Source organism: Carassius gibelio, chromosome A4 (assembly GCF_023724105.1).
Source record: "Carassius gibelio isolate Cgi1373 ecotype wild population from Czech Republic chromosome A4, carGib1.2-hapl.c, whole genome shotgun sequence".
NCBI classification, from domain to species: Eukaryota; Metazoa; Chordata; class Actinopteri; order Cypriniformes; family Cyprinidae; genus Carassius; species Carassius gibelio.
Window position 1 is genome coordinate 12,816,397 of NC_068374.1, and position 27,182 is coordinate 12,843,578.

The window sequence follows — 27,182 nt, forward strand, 5'->3', positions numbered from 1 at the left end:
TTCTGAACAATGTCTTGAACGACCCATTTTCCTCAGCTTTCAAATGCATGTTCAACAAGTGTTGGCTTCATCCTTAAATAGGGGCCACCTGATTCACACCTGTTTCTTCACAAAATTGATGACCTCAGTGATTGAATGCCACACTGCTATTTTTTTGAACACACCCCTTTCAACTAATTCAACTAATTGCCCAATTGCACAGCCTTAAGAGCGTGCATATCATGAATGCTGGGTCTCATTTGTTTTCTGACAATCTACTGAACCTACTGGTAACTTGTTTGCCACGTAGCAATAAATAAAAATACGAAAAACCTTGATTATTCTGGTTAGTCACATTGTACTGCTATTATTTTGAACAATACTGTATACCTCATCTTATACATCATGTACAGTCTGTGTGATTAAAAGCTCCCCCATGGTTTAGTGTTAAAAAAAGCAAACAAAAATAACAATATATTGCGATATTGAATTATTGAATTATTTCCACACAGATAGGGTGACCATACCTATCAAAACAAATTTTTTTCCTGGCACTCTTCCAAATACCACCTTGGGTTTCTGCTAAATTTTACTTAAAATTAAAAAGTTAGTAAAATAATATTTTTGGCATTCAGAACCCCCTCTTGAATTAGGCATGTATTTTTTTTACTATACAGCCTTGCTGAGAATAGACTTCTTTTAAACTATTAGAAAATATTACAAATCCCAATTTGAACACTGTGTGTGTGTTACAATGTATCAGCAGAACTGTTGTAGTGCTTATCATTATAACTCACTTAATTTTTATTTACAGAACAACAGTTAAATTACAATACTAACATCTATTTAAATATTGATAGAGCTCTTGCTTTTTCTTAACTTTTATTTTGATGGAAACGCGCAGGAAGACCTCAGCTTCTTTTCGTTGACAACAGCAGATTTATTAACGAGTCTCAATACGAATACATCGTACTTATCTCATTGTCATGTCTTGTAAAAATTCATTAATGTGACTGAACAACTTACAAATAACATTGTATCAGCACACACAGATTTGGACGCTTTGGACTTTGAACCCTAACAATCAGAACGTGCAATTTTGCGATTTCAATCATGCAGACTATTTTGGTGTATTTTGTGTCATGCAAAGTGTACGCAGACCATCGTGTAGATGTAAAAACCATAGTATACATTGGCCTTGATGTTTAGTTTTGAAGTTCTTCCACACAGAAGTTTTAATGCTCCTTTCTGATGTGAACTCTCATGTGCCTGTTAAAGCTTGATAGTTGAGTGAAACTGATTCCACACTGAGAGCATGTGTAAGGCTTCTCACCAGTGTGAACTCTCATGTGTCTTTTAAGGCTTTCTTTTTTAATGAAACCATGTCCACATTGTTTGCAGGTGTAAGGCTTCTCTCCGGTGTGAACTCTAATGTGGACTTTAAGGTTTCCTTGTTGACTGAAATGTTTTCCACACTGTTGGCAGGTAAAAGGCTTCTCACCAGTGTGAATTCCCATGTGGGCATTATAAATGCTTTTATGTGTAAAATTCTTTCCACATTGAAGGCATGCATAAGGCTGCTCTCCAGTATGAATTCTCATGTGCCTTTTAAGGTTTCCATTTTCAGTGAAACTATTTCCACACTGAGGGCAGGTGTACGGCTTCTCTCCAGTGTGAACTCTCATGTGGACATTAAGGATTCCTTGTTGATTGAAACTCTTTCCACACTGTTTGCACGTGTAAGGCTTCTCTCCTGTGTGAACTCTCATATGTTTTTTAAGGTTTCCTTTTTCTGTGAAAGTATTTCCACACTGTTTGCAGGTGTAAGGCTTCACTCCCGTGTGAACTCTCATGTGGACTTTAAGGTTTCCTTGTTGATTGAAATTCTTTCCGCAGTGTTGGCAAGTGAAATTACTTCTACTTTCAGTCTTTTGAGCTCTTTTCAGTGAGGAAGACTTTTCAGTCTGTGAACAACTAAAAGATTTTTCTCCAGTTATGGAATTATATTTGGTGTACTGATCTTTATCTTGCATTTCATTCAATAATTCATGCTCCTCTTTCGGGTCTAGGGTGAAAAGATACAAATACAAATTAACAACCATTTAAAAGCAGCAGTAGAACAGAAATAATGACCAAATCTCCCTTTTATGTCCAAAAAGAAGTGTCAAACTCTGCTCCCTGAGGGTCACAGTCCTGCATTGGTTAGCTAAACTCTAGAGGGTTTGCCCCTACCAAAACTGAATTTGACATCCCTGGTATAAAATATTCAAAAAATATTATCCTAACCCAACAAGCAACCTATCTGTCAGAGTTATGTGAACTAAAGGCTGATTTATACTTCTGGATCAGACCTACGTCGTAGCCTACTCGTACATGTATTCCCTTACGCCATAGGCTGATGTGCACCTCTCCAAAAATCTAACAGTGCATCAATTTTACGCAGACCTCAAGCACCATCTTGTGCTTGGTCTGCTGGAAACCCTACCACCATATGCACTTGAGTTTTGTGTGTTCATGTGTACTTTATGAATGAATGAATGAATGATGCATTTATATAGAGCTTTGTGTATTGTTGTAAATACAAAATGCTTTACAATCGTGTGTGGGGTCTCTCCTCAACCATCACTACTTTAATATATTTAAATATTACACCTTCTCATATAAAATAAAACAAAGCAAAGAACAAGTGTCTTATTATACTGCATAGCATTATACATCAGTACTTGTCCATGACAAACAATGTTGATCTGCCGTGGTACAAGTCCTTGTGGAGACTGAAAGAATGCTGCAATCTTCTTTTCCGGTGTTGTCTCCTTTTGTAGTTTTAAATAATGATTTGATATTTATTTGCCACCATCATGGCTATAATACTTCTCTGACAAGCCGCTTCTTCATGGTACTGCGGACTAGCGGTTTGCATGTGTACTGCTTGTCGACACGGACAACGACGCAAAAGTATAAATGAAAACTGACTAATAGCCTACGGCGTAGAGGCCAATGCGTAGGTGTGATGCAGTAGTATAAATAAGCCTTAACACCCAGGAAGAAGTATTATTAAATATGTTGATACTGTAGTATCAAAGACATGACACCTAGATAAGACTGGCTTACGACTCAAAGGAATGTAGAGTTTCACTCTACAAGTATATTGGTGCCAGCATGGCGGCTCTCCAGGCCTACAAATACATAAACTCTTACATATACACACACACACACACACACACACAAGCACTTATATACAGATATGCATTCACCCCATTCCTCTCCTTCACTGCTTTGTACCGACAGTCTGACAAGCGGGTCTGTGACCAGCGCCGAGAATGGCTGCAGGACCGGCTGGCTGCTTGCCTGTGCTGGGTTACAGCTCTTGCCATCCTTTGCTTTAATTCTCATGCATGGACTCATTCACTAAACTGAATATCCAATTAGAGTTTTCATGCTTGCCAATGTCCCTGATGCCGATTCAACAAGAATTGGGCAAACTGCTGCTGGCATTAACACAACTGGAGCTGTTGTGTGGATCACACAACAAAAACTAGACTAACAGATGCTCAACGACAAGTGTGTCCAAGCCTATAGTGTGCAAGCATTCCCACCACACCTAAGCTTATTGGTGGAGAGCACTGATGCAGTCAGTCATTAGATATGGTGATGATTGCCCATAATGATTGACAGAGGCCAATGAGCAAATTTGGCCAGAATGCCAGGGTTACGAAGGACATTCACCCTGGGACATTTGCATTTCGGTTCAATTTTTAGGTACCCCAGACCACAATTTCTGAGAACCCCCAAAATTAAGTCTCCAACATTCTCTGCTCCAAAAAAACCCTAAACCATTACACTTCCACCTCCATGTTTGACATTGGGTGTGAGGCAGTCTAACAACATAATCTCTCCAGCTCTCCATCTCCATTTGCTTCTGTTAGAGCAAAAATAAAACATATGTCCACAGAACTTTATTCCAGTCATTCACAGTCCAGTTCTCTTTTTTGCAACTAAGTTGCTTGGCTTTATTTGTAGCCTGCAGAATTGCCATCAGTGTTTAACCATCAATGCTCATCTATCACCACCTGTTTGTCATAACATCTCTCATATTCAAATTTCTTAGCAGGACTAACTGAAAAAAAAAAAAAAAAACTGATTGGAAAACGTTTTACATGCCTTTGTCACATCTCACCTTGATTATGAGACCTCTCTTCCTTATAGCCAATCAGATAAATACATTAAACAATTGAGAGCACATTACTTCAATTCTTTCTTACCTTCCATAGTTAACTTTTTTTTAAGGTGGTGGTGCTCTTGCAAATGACAGTTTTATAAATCCTTTCACTTAAAGCCAAATGTTTAAAATTTTCATTCATTTACTTTTTTTTTCTCTTACATTAAGAGATAACTTTTTCAATTCGGAAAGTGAAGTGAGTATTAAAGGGTTCATATGATGTTGCTCAAAAGAACATTAAAAGTTTATGTGGCTGAATACCTCAAGCTATTGGGCATGCATGAGATTTTAATGTTATGCCCCTTAAACATACTGTGAAGCCATGTCCCAGAGTTCTATTGAACTACCTATCTGATTATTCTACCAACACTATATTTATCCTACTGTAAGTGTAGGTTTAGGGTTGGGGTAGGTTAGCGGTTCTCTATTCCAGGTTATCACAGCTTATTCTGCCATGATTCCAGTTCGAAGCAAACATATAGGTTTCATTCAAAGTGAACAGAAGTGTGTGAGATGTGAAATTTAAATTGTATTTACAGTGGTATATGATTTCACACTTGTCCATGTGTGAAGACCTTGCAATGCAATAAAACTCATTACAAACTAGGCAATTGTTGTATCCAGTGGGGAGATAATTATGGATTATGACTTATACTGTGTTTTTACATGTCGCATTGTGACATGTGATCTGAGAATTGACAAACAAGCACTACTTTCTAGGGATCTTATCTATTTACGAACAGTTTGTAACACTCCAAAAAGAAAGCTTGAAATCGCATCATGATACCTTTAACAGAGTAAATATTTAGTTTGGAGATTAATGAAGTTCAAATGAGTGAGCTCAGCTTTGAAAATGAAAACCAACCTGTTTGTTCCTCAATACCTTCACATTTGACTCTGTATGCTTCTTCATTCCTCAAGTCTTCACTCTCCTCTTTTATTAATACCATCTCTATTTGTTCCTCAGTATTTTCATGTTTTACTCTGAATGCTTCTTCATTCCTCATGTCTTCACTCTCCTCTTTAATAAACACCATCTCTGTTTGTGTCTCAATATCTTCATGTTTGACTCTAAATGCTTCTTCATTCCTTGTGTCCACACTCTCCTCTTTAATAAACACCATCTCCGTTTGTGTCTCAGTATCTTCATGTTTGCCTCTGAATAATTCTTCAATCCTCATGTCTTCACTCTCTTCTTTAATACATTCCATCTTTATAATAGTGTGTCACATGGATCTTAGCAGCTTCAACAGGAGTTTTTCTGTGCGTTTTGACACTTTGTCCACTCCTGTTTAAGATGAGAATTAAACAAAAAAATTAAAATAAATCCAAACAGAATCTCTGGGTTTGTCTCAAACAGCCTTTAATCACCTCAAATGGCAAAACACAACCAAAGCTAGTACTACAGAACAATTTAAGAATACTATGAAAATAATGATGTGTATGAATAGGATGAACTGATTAAGAAATAGGGAGCGAAGAGTACTTTCACAACATTGTATTTTGGTTGCAATTAGGTAATGTTATAATACAACCTCTTAAAACATAATCTGTAATCTTAATGTTTTTAATAGTTTAAAAACAAATATTACAGGGAGGAACTTTTTAGTTAATAGCCTTTAGGTGATTGTATCTCCAAGACATATGAAATATTACATGGTGTTCCACAAGGATCAGTTCTTGTACCAGTTGTTTTTCTTATACATGCTCAATTTGTGGAGCATAACTCAGATATATGACATGAATGATATTTTTTATGCTGAGGATATATAATTATACATTTCTTTTGAGTTCAGAGACACTGATGTATTAGAGAGATTAGAGCTGCAACTAACAATTATTTTTTCTGTCGACTAATCTAACGATTATTTTTTCGATTAGTCGACTAATCTAACGATTATTTTAATAACAATAAATAATCTAATGTTCTTTTTTTTTATTAGCTAATGAATCCTTTGGATAACTTTGCAAAAAAAAAATATATAAGTACAACTAATATAATATTTCAACCTTTATTCATTTTCAACTAATGTGGTTGAAGTTTTTACAGTATAAAATAATAAAGAGGCAAAGAAAATTATTGTCCAATGTAAATATGAGTTTATGATAGCGTTTATAATTAAACCACAGTAGCCATAAATTTTCAGTTGTCTGAGACGTCATAAAATGTTCTTTAGCATCACAAACCATAAAATGTAGTCAGGGTTCTGCTATGGTTTAGCATGGTTTCCAGAGATCTGGAGCTGATTCGGGGTAGCTCGATGGTTTGTGACTGTGTCTTTTAAGGGGCCGTTCATATATCTCGTCTTTTGCGAGCTCAAGTTCGTCATTTCCAATGTAGCCGCGCGATAAGCGCTCCTATTGGAAGGGACGTGGTCACGACGCGCTCGTTTTTTCCAGGCACGTCCGCACAGCATAGAGTTAAAAACATCTCAACTTTTCAGAATGCCGCCAGCGCAAGAACATCGGAACTGAACCAGGAAGTTGGTCACCAGATCACACGGTAACCAGTTAACCGTAACACCGGAGAGCGCCAAGATGTTTTCCTCTGAGGTGCTCGCGCATCGCAGTTGGGCTGCCGTGGTACACCATGTCGGTTTTGCAAAGGGAACAAAGGGCCATTTTATTTGTCCTCTGTTTAAAGTATTCCCATACTTTTGATAACAGTGGTCTCTGTTTTTGTGATAAAATGCAACTTTCTCCATTCCCAGTATGCCATTATGCGAGATGTAAACAAACAGTTGACGCGTCGACGCATTTCACGCACGTCGACGTATTTTTGTAGTCAATGTAATCGATGATGTCGACGCATCATTGCAGCATTAAGAGAGATTGCCTGAGTGTCAATCATTGTAAAAAGAATGAACACAATTTATTATTATTTAATTGTACAAAGATAAAACTGAAATTCATATTGTGGGCCTAAACATGAGCAGGAGAGGATAGAAGATGGGTAGGGTAACCTGGGTGTGATTCTTGACTCTGACCTTAGTTTTAAGTCACATATCAAGTGACAAAAACGTATAATCATTTGATAAATAATGCCAAGATTTGTCCTTTTTTATCCTTGAATGATGCTAAGAAACCCATTCATGCTTTTTATCTTCTTGCATCTTGATTATTAACCAGAGTACTAATGAAAATAAAATAAAAAAAGGAGCGAGTATAGTACACCAGTTTTAAGGGAATTGCGATAACCAGTCCATCAAAGAACTGATTTTAAGGTTCTTTTATTGGTTTAGAAAACTCTTATTGGCACAATCTGGCACCTCTATACATTTCAGACTGTCAAGATATGTCCTGAATCGTAGTTTCAGATCCTCTAATGCTAGTCTTTTAACAAATTATTATTATTCATTTATTATTATTATTTTTAAAAAAATGCATAAAACAAAGCTTACGTTGCATATGTAAATGTGTGTACATATGTGCAAAAATATTTATAGTTTTTGTGGCCTATAATTGTGTGTTTTTGCAATATCTGCTTGTTAAGTCTGACATCACGTGTTACTACCTCTTCCTTGTCCAAACGCTCTATCAGATACCACAAGAAAACAACAAAAGGTGCTATTATACACTCACAATGTGATATAATACTACCAAAAAATTATAATCCTTACCTTTAACTTCATAACAAAATCCCAGATAGCAAGACAATGAAAATATAAATTTAATAAATACACAAATTATTTGTGATTAGGATGCTGTGAGCATGGAGATTGTAGTATACACCGTAAGTTTGAAAACGCTTAGCTTAAATGTTTAATATGAATAAACAGTGCTCATAAAAGTCTGCTACGGTAATATTCTCAAGTTAAGTGAGTTTCCTTTATATCTACACCACATTTACCATTTTTAAAACTGTTGTATTATATATTATATTGTCTTATAGCCTATTATATAAACTGACTTCAAACAAAGTTTTACATTCTCAATACTGCTTTCATATTCTCATTAAATTACAGCTTGATGTAGGCCTACTATCCACTTAAATATTCCTTTATCAAGTTTCAGTTAATAAACTTTACTGTACTGGCTTTATGTATTATGTAAACACTTCATAAATTTCACGTTTATGCATACAACTGTTTGACATTTATTTTCTGACATGTAATTGATGCTTCAGTTGAATATTTACTTAAAGAAATAGTTTAGTTTAGTTTAAAACTATGTTAGCATCACAACCGTGAACTAACTTTAGGGTTTAACTTTAAGTCCCGATATACTCAAAACAGTTCTTTGTTTAGGGTTTGCAATTTGTGAGCAGCAGTATACTTTTAGTGACAAAACGACTATTCTTACAAAGATAATACTTGAAGTGCAGGATAAAACTCTTGCTGTCTGTTGACGTGCAATAAATATCGAAAGTTATGTACGAACACCTGTCTGTTCTACACATTTTAACTGACTCGTGAAAACTGCTAAAAAAAAAAAAAAAAATTATGACAAATAGCATTTTTTTTTTTTTTTACAGTAACGCAAATAGTTACTTTCCCTGGTAACGAGTTACTTTTATTATAGAGTAATTCAGTTACTAATTCAGTTACTTTTTGGAACAGGTAGTGAGTAACTATAACTAATTACTTTTTAAAGTAACGTTCCCAACAGTGGACACAGAACAGTTCTGGTGATGTTGTTTATGTATTTGAGTCACTTCACAGGCATTTTACCATTCCATTTGAGTAAAACCAGTGTCAATTTAAAGGTATTCACGGCAACTTGTCAAAACAAGCCCATCTACATTGTGAGTAAATCACTTGCATATGCGACTTTTACTCTGGGCGACTAAATTATGTCTATTGCTAGCCATTGGCTAATAAATTCTTAGATTTTACGCGCCAATGTGTGTGTTTGAGGCTATTGTAAGATTAGCACAGATATATATTTCCCTCACTGAACACTGACTGAGCACTTCAGAGTTCTCTCCATTAAAGGATCTGTACTTTTCAGTTAATCTCAATGGACGCACAGCGCTATATTTGCTGAACTGTAAACTCTGTGTGAAGGTGCATGACTTGATGTCGCTTTACTGATATCGCTGTTTCTCACACATGCAGAGAGAGAGTACAAGAGTCTTACAACACCGAATCGACATGCTACATGTTAACTATATTCTTTGTTGTATTTTCCCGTCACAATAATGGAGTTCATTTAGAATTACTCCGCTTTGTAGAACAAGCAGAAAGATGATATGCCAGTTTCTGTGGTAGTGGGCCGGGCTAATGCGCAAATGGCAATTTCATTGCCTAGCACTCATCTATCAACATCCCTGTTTTGATTTCAGCAAATCAGTTCGACCGAACGCAGACAACGTGATTAATATTCATGAACCCAGCAGCTCATCAACCCATAGTGCATTGTATATTGTTAGTATGGTAGTAGACTTAGTAGTAGTATTATCTTTTAATAATATGATCTATTGCTTTTTTTTTTCCTACAGAAACCCAAAAATCACAAATATGCATTCATACTTGGTTATCAAGTTTTAGTTCTAATCACTAAAGTTCACAATATTTCTTCCATTTTTTAATTTTAATAGCAAATTCACTTAATTTACCAAAAAGAGTAAGCAGTGCGTCTGGGCACCGGAACAATTTTTATTTATTTATTATATTGAGGGGGGGGGGATTGGGGGGCACTCTCGGGAGTACCCCCCGGCCTGCGAGGGGCAATGGGGATATGTGGGGCCGAGAGCCGTGGGAACGGAGCGAGGCCGGTGGAGTGACTGGAAATCAGCGACACCTGCTCCACTCACCGGTCTCGAGTCCCACGGAGGAGATCGGAAGAATATAAAAGACGAAAGTGAAGGACGGCCTGGATTTTAGTTAGTTTAGTGTGTTTTGGTGGTGCACGGCAGTAGTCTGTGAGGGGCTGGTGCGCTGTTTTGTCTTTATTTTATTATTAAAATCTTATTTGATTGTCGACCGGTTCCTGCCTCCTTCCCGTAATTAGGAAGTTTGTACTTTGCTACAAAATAAATTAATCATTATTCAATAAAAAAAGTTAATAAGCAACTAGAACAGTTGAGTGATTTCTCCTTTTCCTTTTGTTCTTTGACTTACATCAACGACAGAATTTATCAGGTTTCACTTTAAAGGCAGCAATCTCTTTAAAACCTGATGTGGATCTGACACACACATTGGCTTTTCTCTCAACATGTTACGGTCATTCAGGACTTATTTAAGACTGTGTCTACCAGGTAACTTGCCATAACCCCACATTTTCACAATTGTGAGCGTTTGTGTCTGCTGAAGCAGCTCAGCAGCATTATGTGGAAAGTCAAACGTGCAGACTTTCAAACTCCTTTGGACAGTCAACTTTGTCTAGTCTCTTTGCCATTTCTCACTAGAAGATATGACGGACAGCGTAGTCAATATACTCATTTAAACTAGAGTTGCTGTTATGTCATAATCCCTTCACATGAGCACTTGTCAGGGGGTGTCTTCCTTCTCAGCTGTGAAACAATGGCCTGGGCCAGTGGAACTTGTGGACAAGCTAATTAGAGCAAAACAATTTGAGTCGTGTGTGACTCTTCCCCCTGTGCTGGCCGAAGGTGATTGGTGGGCAGGATTAGGCTCGCGAGCCACCAATTGAATAGCCCTGCTATAAAGCATCTCTCCACTTTGCCACGGACATCTTTTTTTGCCACGGACATCTCAACTCCATGGACTCGACAGACAAAATGACCCAGAGAAGAGTCCCATGAGAAAGAAGGTGGCGCCTCAGCACCGAGCGTCAACTTCCCGCTCTCTCTAGTGAAGCCAATAAGGAAGTGACTAAAACTGTAATTCATCGAATGGCCGCTTGAGGCTGGCTGCAAAAGAGAGTCAATCCCATAGACTCCCCATGTTAAAATACCCAGCTTTACAGCAGAAAAAAACATGTTTTCAGCCTGGTGCAAAAAATTATTTTGGTCTATATAGCTAATGACAACTGTGAGGGGGGTGAATTTTTTTTATAACTGATCCGTTTAAATTATATTAAGCCTTAAAGTTCTGCATGATTAAGGGCGTGGCCGCTTGAGTGACAGGTGGATTTCTACTGCTGTCACAGCCGTCGCGCTAGGTGGGCGTGGCTTCAGCAACCAGCTCCCGCCCTTTTGCCCATTTTCAATTGTCCGGGAGAGTCGCGCTGCCAAGATGGCGACGGCTCACTCTGCACACTTTAGGTTTCAAAACTTTAGGTTTTTAACCAGAACTAACTTTTGCTCAAGTTTGCTTTGGCAAGCCATTTCGAACTCCCAAAAAGAACACAAAAACTAACTTTGTTTTTGCCGAATTTTGTTCAAAATTACGTAACATCAGTTCATTCTTCGATTTGGCTTGAAGTATATCGGGGCCAACTTAAGTCCATAAAAAGTTTTAAATGCGTTAAATGGTATAAGAAATGTCAAAATTATAATTTCAAGAGGTTTTACAGTTGGGACGAAAAGACAAGATATGGCTGGATTAAACTTTAATAGAATGTCATTAAATAAAAGCACATTTTAAATCAAAACACGGCACAATTTTTTTTATTAGAATGTATCTGAAGGGAACCAACTGTCCTCAGAAACATGTCATTAGCAAATTTAATTAATTCCAAAAAATTACATAAATGTCAAATTCTTTTTAGCCCTGTACGTCCTACAAGGCCTTCTCATTTAACTATATAAGTTGCTATATACCAAGTGCCCTCATAATGCAGAGGAGTCCAACATAATTCAAAATAAGACACAGGGAGATATAAATATAATAAAAAGGTTATTTGAAATTAAAATTATTAAAAGGTAAGACAGAACCGGAGTTCTGTGAATGTTCCTCACCTCAAACTATAATGGTCATCATTGGATAGTGGGAATTATTATTTTTTATATATGATTTTTTTTTCATCAATTTGTCAATATAACATTGCCAATTTTTATTTTAAAATTTCCTGTTAGTTAATTAGTCATTTGGATTGCTGTCCACATACATATTTTGTGTTCTCTTCAGACCTAGGTGCATGCAGATATGACTACTCATTTTAATTGCACTAAAACATTAAAAAGGTTTTGAATAGGTCTGGGATAAACAATTATTTTTTTAAATATTAATCTAGCGATAATTTTTTCGATGCATCGATTAATCTAAAGATTAATTTTTTCAGACCGATTCGATTTCGATTATCTCCCCATTAATTGACTACTTACAATTTATACATGTTGATTTAGATATCTGAATGAAAAAAACCTGAATTCCTTAACATTGCAATATATGTTTATTGCTCTTAAAATTACAAAATAAAAGACTGACTAAGAATGTATTACTTTGCACTTGTAACCAATGTAAACTTGAGGGCTTTAAGCTAATACAGAGAGTGCTTTTCCAAAAAAAAATAAAAAATAAAAAAAAAAAAACTATTAACAATGGGAGCCAGCAGACTATCATGGAGAGAAAAAAATCTCTGAATGCTCCACGTGAAACTTTGGCATTCCACCCTTTTTCTATCGTATCTAATGATTTTTGTTAATATGCACGAGGGAGAGAGAGAGAGAGAGAGAGAGAGAGACAGCACTCGTGTAGTTTGAAGACTGTGAGTGTGCGAGCGCGCATGAAACTTTGGTGTTTCGCCGTTTTTATATCGTGTTTAATGATTTTGATTAATATGCACAAGTAAACCCCGAAGCCACCACCAGGCACCGCCATTTGCGCCATTTAGAATTTCAGCCGCCGCCAGCCAATAATTTCCTAAGTCAAATTGAGCCGCCATCTGATAAAGTTTGGCTGAGCCGGCTAGAATTATTTGCATCAAATAATAACTATCACACAGAGACAAACACACACAAAATATATAAACAATACACGAGATCTATTTTCCCACTGGTTTCATAACAGCACAGTCATGTGCTCGTTGCTACGATACACAGACTCACATTGAATTGACAACCAATTAAAATTGCTCGTTTTCCGTACAGAAGAAGCGATGCATTTTTTCTCGCACTGAGGTGAAATGGCGGAAAGAAGTAAGCAAGGTAATTTTGATCTCACTTCTCACATACTTTCCTAATTCCTACTTACTTTTTTTTTTTTTTTTTACTTCGGCCTACCAAGACTTTTGTTAAATCTTCAGGGCACGGTTGCACAAACACCTGAATCAAAGATTAATGTTATGAACCAAATATTCTGGAACTGAGAGATTTATAGCACTGAACGTGATATTACTGCAGTAACAAACCACCGTTTCCACATTGCTAATTCACGACGCATGCTTCAGTGTACATTGAAGTGAAATGTGCAAAACTTTGTCCAAAATAATACTGATAACAGTGTGTGTTTATATTAAGGCGAGACACGGCAGGCAAAAACATCGGGGGGTTTTTTTCCTGGTCAATTGTGAGATTTTTGGATATTTGTCTTCAATAACATGTCTTCTTTCAGACTTGTGATGAAAAAAGGTCCGAAATACACATTTAGGTCTTTATTTTACTACACTTCGTCTGTTTGCGTCTGTAGATTTCTCATAAATTCAACAAAAGTTTGCGTTCTTAATCAACATACTTCTCCGCGATCTCTGCCATCACCCTCTCAATCACATGCACCGTTAGAAAGCTCTCTCTCTTCTGTACAAACCTGTTGGATCCAAATATGGTCATTTCCTTTTTATCAGCAACCAATCGTGAAAGTAAAAAGACTGAATGCGCGATCTCATTGGCTGATGATAAATCTTTAAAGCCCGTTTTCTCAAAATGACCTTTCTCTACTCCAAGTCCGAAATCTCCACTTCAGTAGTAGCGGAAAGAAGTAAGCAAGGTAATTTTGATCTCACTTCTCACATACTTTCCTAATTCCTACTTACTTTTTTTTTTTTTACTTCGGCCTACCAAGACTTTTGTTAAATCTTCAGGGCACGGTTGCACAAACACCTGAATCAAAGATTAATGTTATGAACCAAATATTCTGGAACTGAGAGATTTATAGCACTGAACGTGATATTACTGCAGTAACAAACCACCGTTTCCACATTGCTAATTCACGACGCATGCTTCAGTGTACATGAAGTGCATGCAGCTTCAGCCATTTGCAGCTATGAAAAGTTTGGCGGCTGCAGAAGCCATTTAGGTTTTGGTTGAGCCGGCTAGCCAGCCAGTAACTTCATCAGCCAGCCATTATTCTCAAAACAAATGGCTTCGGGCTGTATGCACAAGGGAGAGAGAAAGCAAGAAGCGCTTGTGTTGTTTAAAGACTGTGAGTGTGCGTGCGCAGACGGGGCTCTCTCTGGTACGCGCCCTGTCAGGCGCAGAGATCATATAAGGCTTCGACAGCTGCCAAAAAAAAAGATCAATGCAGAAAAACCCCTGGATTGGTTATATAACGTTTGACAGAATGTTGATCCGGCCATCGCGTATATTCAGCTCACATAAGGTAAACGTTTTGTAAACGTTTTTTAGAGAAATAAAAACAGGTCGACGAATCGATGCGCATATTTTGCGTCGACGTCATCGATGACCTCGACGCGTTGTCCCAGCCCTAGTTTTGAATTTAAAAAATCTGTAATCATTTTACACTTTTTGCGTTATTCAAAACTAGTATGATTGTTTATTATCGCCTGTTAAAGTCTAACAATGTTCCTTATTCACCATTCACTTTGAACTACAGAAAGTCAATGGTGACTAAGATTAACATTTTGTATAACACTTCCCTTTGTTGGAAAATAAAGTTTGATCCCGGCAAAGTGATTGGATTATTTTCTTTATTTTACGGTGAAATACAGCTGCAGTTTGGTCTTGGTATATTTTAGAAGTACACTACTTAAAACATACCAGTTTGGTATTTTCACATTCTGAATGCTTTATTTGGTTAACATTATTACATAAAAAAAAAAAAAAAAAAAAGACATTTCGTACTACAATATCGCCTAATTGCAAGCAAAATATAACGTTGTGGTTGTAAAAAGTTGTACAAATATTTTGTATGCGTTTTGTAAGTAAATACAGTGATTGACAAAATTTGTGTGTAGTATAGATTATTAGTCCTATATATGTTAATATAAGCTTATAAAATGAACAACAACCAGATGTCAGCACTACAGATAAGGCGAAATGTAAAAGAGCGCTTGTAATAAGACGAATATTACGATTAACGACGTTAATTAGTTGTTTGTTGTTAATTACGTCAAATTTTTTAACGCATTTCACGCATGCGCAGTGTGACAAATTATTCAGGTCAGGAAAGTCTCGTCGATCTCTGAATTCTCAAGATAGTAAAAAACAGCGGCGAGCGCCGCGACGAAAACACAGAAGAAGCGTAAGGTTTTACCCCAGTTACTCTCAAATACATTCATGCCAAGCTCGATAAACAGAGACGACTTTGGTAGTTGATACGCTGGAGCTTCTTCCTGTTATAGCGTCCTGTGTTTCACACTGCACATGCGCAGAACGCCTACATGCAATGCAGCGAAAATTACAGCTGTTTGGAAAAGCATATGCATTTTTACTTGGTTTTACTGGCACTTGATCAAGCCTTCAGAACGTGAAAATATTGATCCTAAAGTATTGTGGCAGAGCAAATGAACACCTCCCAAAAACAAGAGTGCCCAGACAGAGTGCTGCTTATGTGATGGTGGTGCATGTTTGTGTTTCTGAGTTCATTCTTTCGAGTTTCTCTATGCATAATTTCATAGATATGTGGCTATATTTAACCACTTGTTCACCTAAAACTCTTACACTATCTGTATTTAAATGGCATGGTTTGATATAGTGCTCAGGTAAATTTGATCTAAGTAGATGTTAAACTTTTGAAATTCAGAAAAAAAAGAACCACATATTGATGAATCAATACATGAAAATTATGTATCTGTGTCCTGTTATTTATCTTTTGGGTAAGCATTTCAGAAAAAAAATGGTTAGGATTCAGGTGTAATTGCAAATAGTGATTAATCCTGATTAATCCACTGAAAATTCTGATTAATTTGATTAAAAATTTTAATCATTTGACAGCCCTAGCAGAAATAAATGTAACCTATGACAGTCTACAACAAATTATAGAGAAAGATAAAAAAACCACTTAATCCATTTCTTTTACTATACAGGTATAATATTGTTTTATATTAAAGGGAACACTTTGATGGCAGCATGTGCAATACCAGTTAGGATGTGGTAAGTACTTTGCATTATAACTAACTGTAATAAAACGGAGTGTTAAAAATTATTTTATTTCTTTTTTTACTTTGCAGCCTTCAAACGCGACTTTCTGTCGTAATAAACACGTCGGATAAAAACGTTTTCACAACAGTTTCACAACGTGAAAACCAGCGTTTTTACAGCGCAGTTGTGTTTGCTGTCTGTGGACGCTCTTTATTCATTAAACAGCGCTCAATAACGCTATTAGATAAAGCACTACAGGGTTACATTCTCTAATAATTGCATCATTTCACAATTATCGGTCAATTTTAACGCGCTGAATTGATTCGCACACTTTAAATGTCTTGAAACAAACCTTCAGGAGAATCACAGACGAAGGAGCGCGACGCAGTCTCAATGACGTCACGCCGTCCGGTCAAAATAAAAGTCCTGTCCATTTTTTTTAAATCGGCAGTGTACGAAACATGATCAGTCTTTTTTTTATCTTATTGTAATCAGTGTAAATTAATTTTGTTTATAATACAATGTTTTTTTGTCTGTTTTGTTTTTTGCACTATAAAGGATTATGAATCACTGATTAAAGCCTCATCTTTTCTTCCAAATGTTTTTTTTTTTTTGACTGACTGACTGACTGACGGATAAAAACATGACAGCTCCGTTGTTACTCTTATTAAGAGAGAATGTGTTGGGTTTCTAAATACAAAATGCAATGAACAGTGTATTAGTATGACACTTCATAGATGTCTAGAAGCATTTCCATTACATGGCTAAATAAATATTATATAAAGAAATATTATGATATTAGTGAAGTTTCGATAACAAAATACCTGCGATATCCAGTTACACCTGTAAGAAACTGCAGAAGTGAAGATCAGGAGACTGAGTGAATTTTCAGCAGATTCTTGATTGAGATTTTACTGTAGCACTGCAATCATAAAGACTGACTAAAGCAGTCAAAAAAAAAAAAAAAAAAAAAAAAACAGATTTCAGGAGGCCTTCCTTGCAGCTGATGACAAAGCACTCAGATCACCAGCTTAAACACAGTATGCAACGTATGTGAGCAGTTCAATCAGCAGCTGTAAAACAATAATCAGCAGAACTACAGCACTCATTATCAGAGAGATTTAGGAAAGGCCAATTCACACTCAACTCAAGTGTTGATTAGCATCAACAAAGACAGCACTTAAAGAAATTAGGCAGATCAAATTCAAAAGATTGTATTTACATGCATTTTCACAAACATATAGCAGAAGTGATTCTTTTAGAAATGTAATCAACATCTGACTGTTCTTATTCCTACTGCAGTGTCAGACTACAACAACGGAGTAGAATTTAATTAGTGGGTCAAGCAAAAAAAAAAAAACATTAAAAATTTTAACTTCCCTGTTGCATTCAGGAGAGGAATAGATGTGTATGATGGCGGCAGTGGCTACAATTCAATCCTTCATTTTATATCACTTTGTGAACATTGCGGTGGTTAATGCATCATCATAATCATAATCCACCAGCAGCTGACTGCAAAACAGGGTGAATTCTGGGAAGCTGTAGTTTTTAAAACAACTAAGATTATTCAATACATTTTGCTCCTTTTATCATCAATTCATCACTGGCTTTGCTCAATCAACTTCCTGACAGAAAACTGTTAATACAGTTTTGGGTGTCAGACTGGCTGTTAACAGGTTTTGGGTATTAGACAATTTTGCTGACTAGTTGTTCTGTTACCAGACAAAACTGATATTTTCTGACAGGATCTGGCATCCAGGGCTGAATCTGATATTTCTGGTATGGAGGCATGGTGTAAAAGTTAACATAAGACCTATATAAACCTACTTAAAGAGTAATCTTAATATACATAAATACATTAAAAACATTGGACGTACCTGAATTTAAAAATAATTTAAATATTATAGCTTAACATTTTAATATTAGAATCAAATTTTAGCACAGATTATATAAACTAGTGCCAATTTTAATAAAGATAATCTGGGAAAATTCAAAGCACATCTCATTAACATTTAGAAGTTATTTTAACCATTTCCATTAAAACTACATTTCCATTAGGAATTTTAAAATCAACTGTTTTAAACACACTGCCAATGTCATCCTTTACAGTCATAGACCTTTAATGAAGTCCACTTTAAACAATTAAAGCTTAAATCTGATTTATTGCCTTTATATTCTGGGGAGAAACCGAGATCTAATGAGATGAATATATTGTCATAAGGATTCAGTTTCAGTTATTAAATTAGTTAAATATTTCTGTAACCACAAATGTAATTTTGATCCACAAATTCATGATTTCGAGGCCTTCAGGAGTTATTTTCAATCCTGTAATCAAGATACTGGTTTAACAAATGCTCTGAAATTTATCATGAATTGAAGACAGTAGCTTACATTTAGATATGCAACTAGATATAAACCTAAACCATATTATTATTTAAAAAAAATTCTAATGTAAATCCCATGGTTTTGGCAAAAGATTATTTTATTTTGATTTGGTGATTTTATGTCATAAGGCTGCGCCACACTCCTACATCTGTGATTTGGCTAAAGAAAGGTGTGTGCTTTTAATAGATTAAAGGGTCTAAATCAAATAAACTAGCTTAGAGAATTGTACTATGTATAAAACTGCAAAAATATAAAATTACATAATGTTAATGATTTAATGCTTTATATGGTGACATTTTGTATGAGTAAAAGTGCATCCGCACATGAGTAACAAAAAAAAGATTAAAGAAATAATCTTATGGAAGGGCCTCACCTATTAATTTTGCCTGGGGCCCCCACTCCATCTTAGTTTGCCTCTGCTTGTATTCATGTTTAAGCCCGTTCACACTAAAAGCAACTCGCAACAGCAAAGCAACACAATCCCATTAATTTCAATGGAGAGCTGGCAATAATAATTTGCCAAATCCCAGCAGGTTACACAGTTCGTCAAACATTGGAAGGTAGCAGGTGTGTTTCTAAGGCCAAAACTCATTACAGAATACGAATATAGCCCAAAAGGGGTAATGAATGAGGCAATCTCCTGTGCACGAGCGGTTAAAGGCACTTGCTAATATCCTTTCAATAAATCAAATTTACTGACATATTTTGCTGAACAGACCGAATCTACACAATCTTCTATTCGGGCAATGGAAATGAATCTGGTTGACACATTATTCACCTTTCGGTAATCTGTACAGAAATGGTACGATCCATCTGACTTCCCCACCAGTAAATAAGGTGATGCACAGCTTGAAATCAAAGACAACAATTCAGCTCTCTGGTGTAGGGAAAAATGTTGCACAAAAATAACTTTTAAACCAGGGCTGCAGCATACATACAATCCTCAGGTACTTTAACATCCTCAGCAACTTCCACAGACGAAGCTACAGCAACCGCTACATGAGCCTTCTGACACCAACGAAAAGGGTTTTAACAAGTTAACATGGCACAACTGTGCACGTCTTTTCCGCTCAGGTGTCGAGATAAAGTAATTTTGGTCACCAACTTGACGTAGCACTGTATATGGACCTGAAAACTTGGCACAGAAAGGAGAAGCAGGAAGAAGCAACAAGGCCAACACCTGATCCCCTGGACAAAACACACGAGTCTCTGCGTGTCGGTCAAACAACCGCTTCATCTTTTGTTTGTTTAACAAGTTGTCTTTAGCCATTTGACCAGCTAAGAGTAAATGTCACGGAGTGACTTTGAGGGCGGAACCAAAGTAAGAGGAGAAGTTCCGCCCAGACCGAAATGTGTAAGCCCTTGTCACTTCCGGAAACCCCGGACGCCCCAAATCAAGGGAAATCTTCAGCAGGTATGTTCAATGACGTGGCGATTGCAGACGGGGCAGTTTGGGAGTATAAAGAGAGCGTTGAGGATACAGGAAGGAGTGTTGTTTTGCTTCCCAAGGAACGCCACGAGTGAGACGGAGTGTTGTGGGCGCTGGAGTAGGGCGAAGCAGATAAGAACAAGTGTGGAGTCGCTAAGCGAATTGTAGGATTTAAATACGGCTACTGGAACAGGTTTGCCAAAGCGAAGTTTTGTGGAAAGAAGCCATACTCATCCGTGTCTGTTGTATGAAGGTCCCGCAGGAAAATAGCGCTATTGTGGAACAACGATAACACTTCCGGGTGTCTGTAAGAAGCTGAGGAGAGAAAGAGAGCGGGAGAAGATCAGCATCACGAAGACTGTGAGTACATTGGATCGCTTATATTACTGCTTATATCTGGATGAGAAAGCGAGCAGGAGAAGATCAGTATCACGAAGACTGTGAGTACATTGGATCGCTTATATTACTGCTTATATCTGGATGAGAAAGAGCGGGAGAATATCAATATCACGAAGACTGTGAGTACATTGGATTGTTTACATATCATTGTTCATACTTAGATATGGATAACCAATATCTGCTGGAGTGATTAACAGCTTGAGCGGCCCCATCGTGGAGGACGAGACGAGTGGGTGAGCCGAAGTAAAGTGGGGGTGAACGGATGTTATTTGGCTGTGGCTACACCGCAAAGTTTGGAGCACTTACCGTGCCAGCGACTGTAAACTCCTCCAGGATGAAATCCAACCGGGTGTGGAGTACCGACCTTAAAAATCACTGAAGTGTGTGTAGTGCAGTGGGTGAGTCTGTCTTTGACGTGTGTACACCTGAAGTCTTGCAGTGCCCCTGTTGTCTGTACTCGCCCTCCAGGCTGGGAAAAGTTCCTGTTGGAGAGAACGTAGGCTGCCGTGGCGGTGCCCACCTATCCCACCGACGCCCACCTATAACTCCGTTCCTCGTATCCAGCCTGAAGGAGGTGAAGTGTGAATGCAAGACAAGGTATTGTGCGGATATTGTGGGGAAAGGTAAAAGCTACTGACTTTGAATACGCTCTGTAAGCCCAGCGTGAAGATAGTCACTTGTTGAATACTTACCCGTCTGCACAAGCTAGAAGCTATTGACCTTGAATACGTTCTATAAGTCCAGCGTGAAGAGTAAGTCACCTTGTTCAATACCTATGTGTGCGACGAGTAGAAAGTTACTCACTTCAAATACACCGGTGTACGTCCAGGGGAAAGACCCAGTCATCTTGCTGCTTCCTTACCTCTGTTACTTACCTGTGCCCCCAGGGGCTTGTGTGTTACCTTGTACTTACCTAGGAGGTCTATTGGAGTGGAGGAGCTGTCCAGACGCTGGTGAAGTACAACTTGAAGAGCAACGAATAAAGGAACAAGGCATTCTTCTCCGTCTTACCCATTACTCATCGTGTGTTTCTGTTGCCTTCAGGAGAAGGGAAGGGCGCAACACCTGTGGTCTGCTCCGACCTGTGACATAAACATCGTCTAAAGCAGTTAATGTAACAAACAGGTGGGCCCTTTTTTCAGTCCATCATGAAGAACAGACAATGGTCCACGCACTTTATGACCAAAGATGAACGCATTTGGACTAAAACCTAGACTATCCTGAACCACCTCCCGAGCTGCCAACAACAACCAGGGCAAACCATCCTCCCAATCATGCTTCAATTCCACACAATGTATACAGTAGTATACATGCCAGACTAGCATGTGGCGCTGTAATTCTGCCACAGAGATACACTTAAAACGGAGAAGAAGACATGGATTTGCTGCGCGTGGTCCACAAACGAACATGGAACAATACAGTTATTAATCAGTGTTAATGTTATCGTTCAGTGTTTGTTCATGTTTTTGTTGCTGTTACGTGATGTAGTGGTGTTTGACTAGGGGCGAGACGTGGGTGTTTTCAAATATATCCACTCTGGGACCCGGTTTCAAAACATCGGTTTCACTCTTCCAAAACGCCAGATCCGTGTGGACGAAACCGCCTATTCGCCAAAAAATTTGTGCGGCAAAAAAAAAAAGAGGAAAAAAAAAAAATCTCGGGACACCCTATCAAATGTCATTGGATAGTGCAGGAAGGAAGAGGAAGAGGAGGAGGTGGCGGAGGAGGAGGATGATGAGGCGCGCCATGACAGACCTTCAAAGAATAATACATTTTTTTTTCTGTTGTTTTTTGTTTTATTTTTGTTCTTGTACTATTTAATTGTTCTTGTAAATACATAAGGTCCATTTCTACATTTTGGAGAAATAGGAGAGAGGGTAAGACACAGAAAGAAATTTACGTCTGGTGGCACGTTGGACAGATTCACTGGCTCCTCCTGCAACACAGAACAAGAAACAGACAGACCAGCAGATGAAAGACATGAGGCACAACATTGATTACTCCAACTGGACACAGAGTTCTGACCCCACTCTATCTTGGGTCCGTGTTTAGCCAACCAATGATGACCCAGGACAATGGGGGTGTGAGGTGTGAGGCGTGAGGTGACTGGGTGAGGTAGAGTGAGATCCTCTCAGTGTGGTTACCCAAGGTGATAAGTGTGATGAGCCCAGTAGTGTAAGTATTGATCGGGAGTTCCTGTCCATTTAGTGCGTGGATGGTGTTGAAGCATTGTGATAGGGAGGTGAAGTTTGTGGGCCAATGAAATGTCCATCAGGTTACCTGCCGCTCCCGAATCCACCAGTGCCTGGCAGTTGAAAGAGCTGCCTGCCCCCTGGAGTCTGACCGGGAGGAGGGTGGCGTTAGAGGGTTTAGTCATGGAAAGACCACCCGACAGTATCCTCCGTCCTACCGCCGGGCTTGGTCTTTTAAAGGACAGGTAGAAATGACCTTGACCTACCTGCATGGGTTCAGGATCGTTAGAGGGCTGACCGTGTTCACTCTCTTGTAACCTGAGAACTCAGCTAAGTCACCCACAGGAGTCTGGTACAGTTGAGGCTCTCTCTTTTGTAGACGTGCATCGACTCGTAGTGCAAGTTCAATCAGTCCATCAAGCATCTTGGGTCATTCCAACGTGTAAATCTCCTTTTGAACACGGTCAGCCAACCCATGCAGGAACATGTCCCACTGCGCCTCCTCGTTCCATTTGCACTCGGCGGCCAACATTCAGAACTCTATGTAATAGTCTGAAACAGAGTTGTTGTTCTGTCAAAGATCGGCCAGTTGGTGGGCCGCCTCGCATCCAGCGACTCTGCGGTCGAACACGCGCCCCATCTCCTGTTCAAGTGCTCGGAAAGAAGATCAGCAGTCGTGTTGATTCTGCCACACACCGCTGTTCCCCAGAGCCGTGCGTCATGACAAGAGCGTCATAATTCGTGCCACCTTACTCTCCTTGGAAGAAAATATCATGGGCTGAAGAGAGAAGTAAATCGAACATTTGGTTAAGAAAGCCCTGCATAAATTCGGTTGACCCGAATACCTCTCAGACATTGTAATTGAGAGGTGAGTTCAGTCACCTGCGTTACCAAAGCCTGTATCGCCCGACCCGAGGCTCCGATCTGCTCATCCTGACGATCCATGCAGGCGTGGTTACTGGTGAACATCTGTTCGAAACTGGCTGCACTCACTGAATCCATGGCACCCGATGTGACCTGACGTGTTCAGTGGGGTATGGGCTTAATTTATATCATCTTACACGGGCTCGGGCTTGCGCTCCGGTTTGGTAAACGAGCGGTCATGTGATGTGTTTCGATTAGCATGAGAAAGATGCAGAAATGAATGCTGAATAGGTAAAACTGAGGCTTGCCTCTGGCGATTACGTTTTGGTTGCACCAGCAACTAAAGCGAAGTCTGAGGAAAAGTTTTGACCATGTTTATAATGAGAATAATGAGTGAATAATGACGCACCATCAGTGAGTGTAGGAACGCGCTGAAACGATCTACATTGGATTCAATCATTTTCCTGGACAAAAACATGTAAAAAATTAGTCGTAGTCAGCCAGATGATGAACATTATCAATATTATTAATAATTAACATATGATTCAGTCACACCTGTAGCAATATTTGTTAGTTCTTTTGTTGATTTAGGGCTAGCATCATCTGGGGTCCTCTGAGGGTCAGCATCATCTCTCTCAGGTGTTCTGGATCCAGACTGGAGCTTGTGTAAATCCCGTGGCAAAACATAGAAACAAATAGAGACATCATTAGCATAGCTGCTGTTCCAACAAAGTAAAATTAATTATTTTAACCCAAGCTAAAGAATAAGAATGCACATTTGATCAGATACAACTATACTCACAGTTTAAGATACTTTATTCAAATGCTTGGTGAAAGAGATGCGTTTTTAATCTAGATTTAAACAGAGAGAGTGTGTCTGAACCCCGAACATTATCAGGAAGGCTATTCCAGTTTGGTGGAATCTCCTTTAGTGGACTTTGCTATCCTAGGAACTACCAAAAGTGCAGGGTTTTGTGACCTTAGGGAGCGTGATGGATTGTAGTGTGGTAGAAGGCTAGTTAGGTACGCAGGAGCTAAACCATTTAGGGCTTTATAGGTAAGTAATGATAATTTGTAACTGATACGGAATTTAATAGGTAGCCAATGCAGAGACTGTAAAATTGGGGTAATATGATCATATGTTCTTGACCTTGTAAGGACTCTAGCCGCTGCATTTTGGACTACCTGTAGCTTGTTTATTGAAGAAGCAGGACAACCACCTACAAGTGCATTACAATAGTCCAGTCTAGAGGTCATGAATGCATGAACTAGCTTTTCTGCATCAGAAACAGACAACATGTTTCGTAGCTTGGCAATGTTTCTAAGATGGAAGAATGCAGTTTTTGTAACATGGGAAATATGATTTTCAAAAGACAAGTTGCTGTCTAATATAACACCCAGATTTTTGACTGTAGAAGAAGTAACAGTACATCCATCTAGTTGCAGATTGTAATCTACAAGATTCTGTGTAGTGTTTTTTGGTCCAATAATTAATATCTCTGTCTTATCCGAATTTAATTGGAGAAAATTATTGGTTATCCAATCTTCTACATTTTTAACACACTCTTTTAGCTTAGATAATTTAGAGGTTTCGTCTGGTCTCGTTGAGATATATAGCTGAGTATCATCAGCATAACAGTGGAAGCTAATTCCATGTTTTCTAATAATATTACCAAGGGGCAACATGTATATTGAAAATAGAAGGGGACCTAGGACGGATCCTTGTGGCACTCCATATTTTACTGATGATAAATGAGATGACTCCCCATTTAAGTAAACAAAATGGTAGCAATCGGACAGGTAGGATCTACACCATCTTAGAGCCTGCCCTTGAATACCTGTATAGTTTTGTATTCGATCTATGAGTATGTAATGATCTATGGTGTCGAATGCTGCACTAAGATCAAGTAAAACTAGAAATGAGATGCAGCCTTGGTCTGACGCAAGGAGCAGGTCATTTGTAATTTTAACAAGTGCAGTTTCTGTGCCTGACTGAAATTCTTCATACAGATCATTTTTGTGCAGGAAGGTGCTCAATTGAGCAGACACAACTTTTTCTAAAATTTTAGACATAAATGGAAGATTTGAAATAGGTCTATAATTTGCCAGTTCACTAGGATCTAGTTTTGGATTCTTAATAAGAGGCTTCATAACCGCCAGCTTGAATGGTTTTGGGACGTGACCTAAAGATAACGACGAGTTAATAATATTGAGAAGCGGTTCTTCGGCTACAGGTAACAATTCTCAGTAATTTAGTGGGTACAGGATCTAATAAACATGTTGTTGGTTTAGATACAGTGATAAGTTTATTTAGCTCTTCCTGTCCTATGGTTGTAAAGCACTGCAGTTTATCTTTGGGTGCGATGGATGAAACTGAAGTGTTAGACGTTGTAGAATCTACATTCGCTATTGCATTTCTAATGTTATCTATTTTATCAGTGAAGAAATTCATAAAGTCATTCCTATTTAACGTTGGTGGAATATTTGAATCAGGTGGCGTCTAGTAATATGTTAATTTAGCCACTGTGCTAAATAAAAACCTTGGATTGTTTTGGTTATTTTCTATGAGTTTGTGAATATGCTCAGCCCTAGCAGTTTTTAGAGCCTGTCTAAAGCTGGACATACTGTATTAACATGCAATTCTAAGTTTGTTTTTCTCCCTTTGTGTTCAAGACTACAATTTACTTTCTTGAGAGAGCGAGTATTACTGTTATACCAGGGCACAGTACGTTTTCCTCTAACATTTTTCAATTTGATGGGGGCAACAGCTTCTAATGTATTAGAGAAAATAGTGCCCATGTTGTCAGTTATTTCGACTAATTCATGTGTATTTTTGGGTACAAATAGCAGTTGAGATAGATCAGGCAGGTTACTTGCGAATCTGTCTTTGGTGGCTGGAACAATAGTTCTGCCCAGACGGTAACGCTGAGACATATAGTTAATATCAGTGATATGCAGCATGCACAATACAAGGAAATGGTGTGTAATATCATCACAGTGAGGTACAATATTTATAGAATTAAGATATAATTCTTAACATGCAATATAATTAAATCTAGTGTATGATTAAAACGATGAGTGGGCCCGGTGACATTTTGCTTGACTCCAAAGTTGTATTATCAACGTGAATGTTAAAATGTCCCATGATTAGCGCCTTATCAACTGTAATCAGAAGGTCTGAGAGGAAATCTGCAAATTCTTGTAGGAATTCTGTATATGTCCCTGGTGGTCTATACAAAGTAGCCAGAGCAAGAGATACATTCGATTTCTTTTGCATGTCTGACAATGTAACATTAAGCAGAAGTATTTCGAATGAGTTAAACCTGCATCCCGTTTTCTGGGTAACATTGAGAATATCACTATATATTGTTGCAACACCTCCGCCACGACCAGTCTGACGGGGCTCATGCTTATAGCAGTAGTTTGGTGTAGACTCATTTAGACCAAAATAATCATTTGGGTTTTAGCCAGGTTTCAGTCAAGCAGAGTACATCAAAACTATTATCTGTGATCATTTCATTTACAATAACTGCTTTGGGTGTGAGTGATCTAATATTTATGAGCCCAAACTTTAAAGATTGTCTAATCTATGTGATTAAAGGTTTGTCAAAT

General features: G+C 38.1%; 2 protein-coding genes across 3 annotated transcripts in view; both read right to left on the bottom strand.

The window, feature by feature from the left end:
- Positions 1-27,182, bottom strand: part of LOC127969170 (GTPase IMAP family member 8-like) — a 451,440-nt gene that overhangs the window by 1,432 nt on the left and 422,826 nt on the right. The gene's annotated exons all lie outside the window — the stretch shown is intronic.
- On the bottom strand, positions 322-16,740 carry LOC127969398 (gastrula zinc finger protein XlCGF8.2DB). The gene is made up of 3 exons (XM_052571323.1): positions 16,654-16,740; positions 5,064-5,486; positions 322-2,044 (listed from the first exon to the last, which is right to left on the bottom strand). Exons 2-3 carry the CDS (start codon positions 5,407-5,409, stop codon positions 1,215-1,217), a joined length of 1,176 nt encoding a protein of 391 aa, XP_052427283.1. The 5' UTR covers positions 5,410-5,486; positions 16,654-16,740; the 3' UTR covers positions 322-1,214.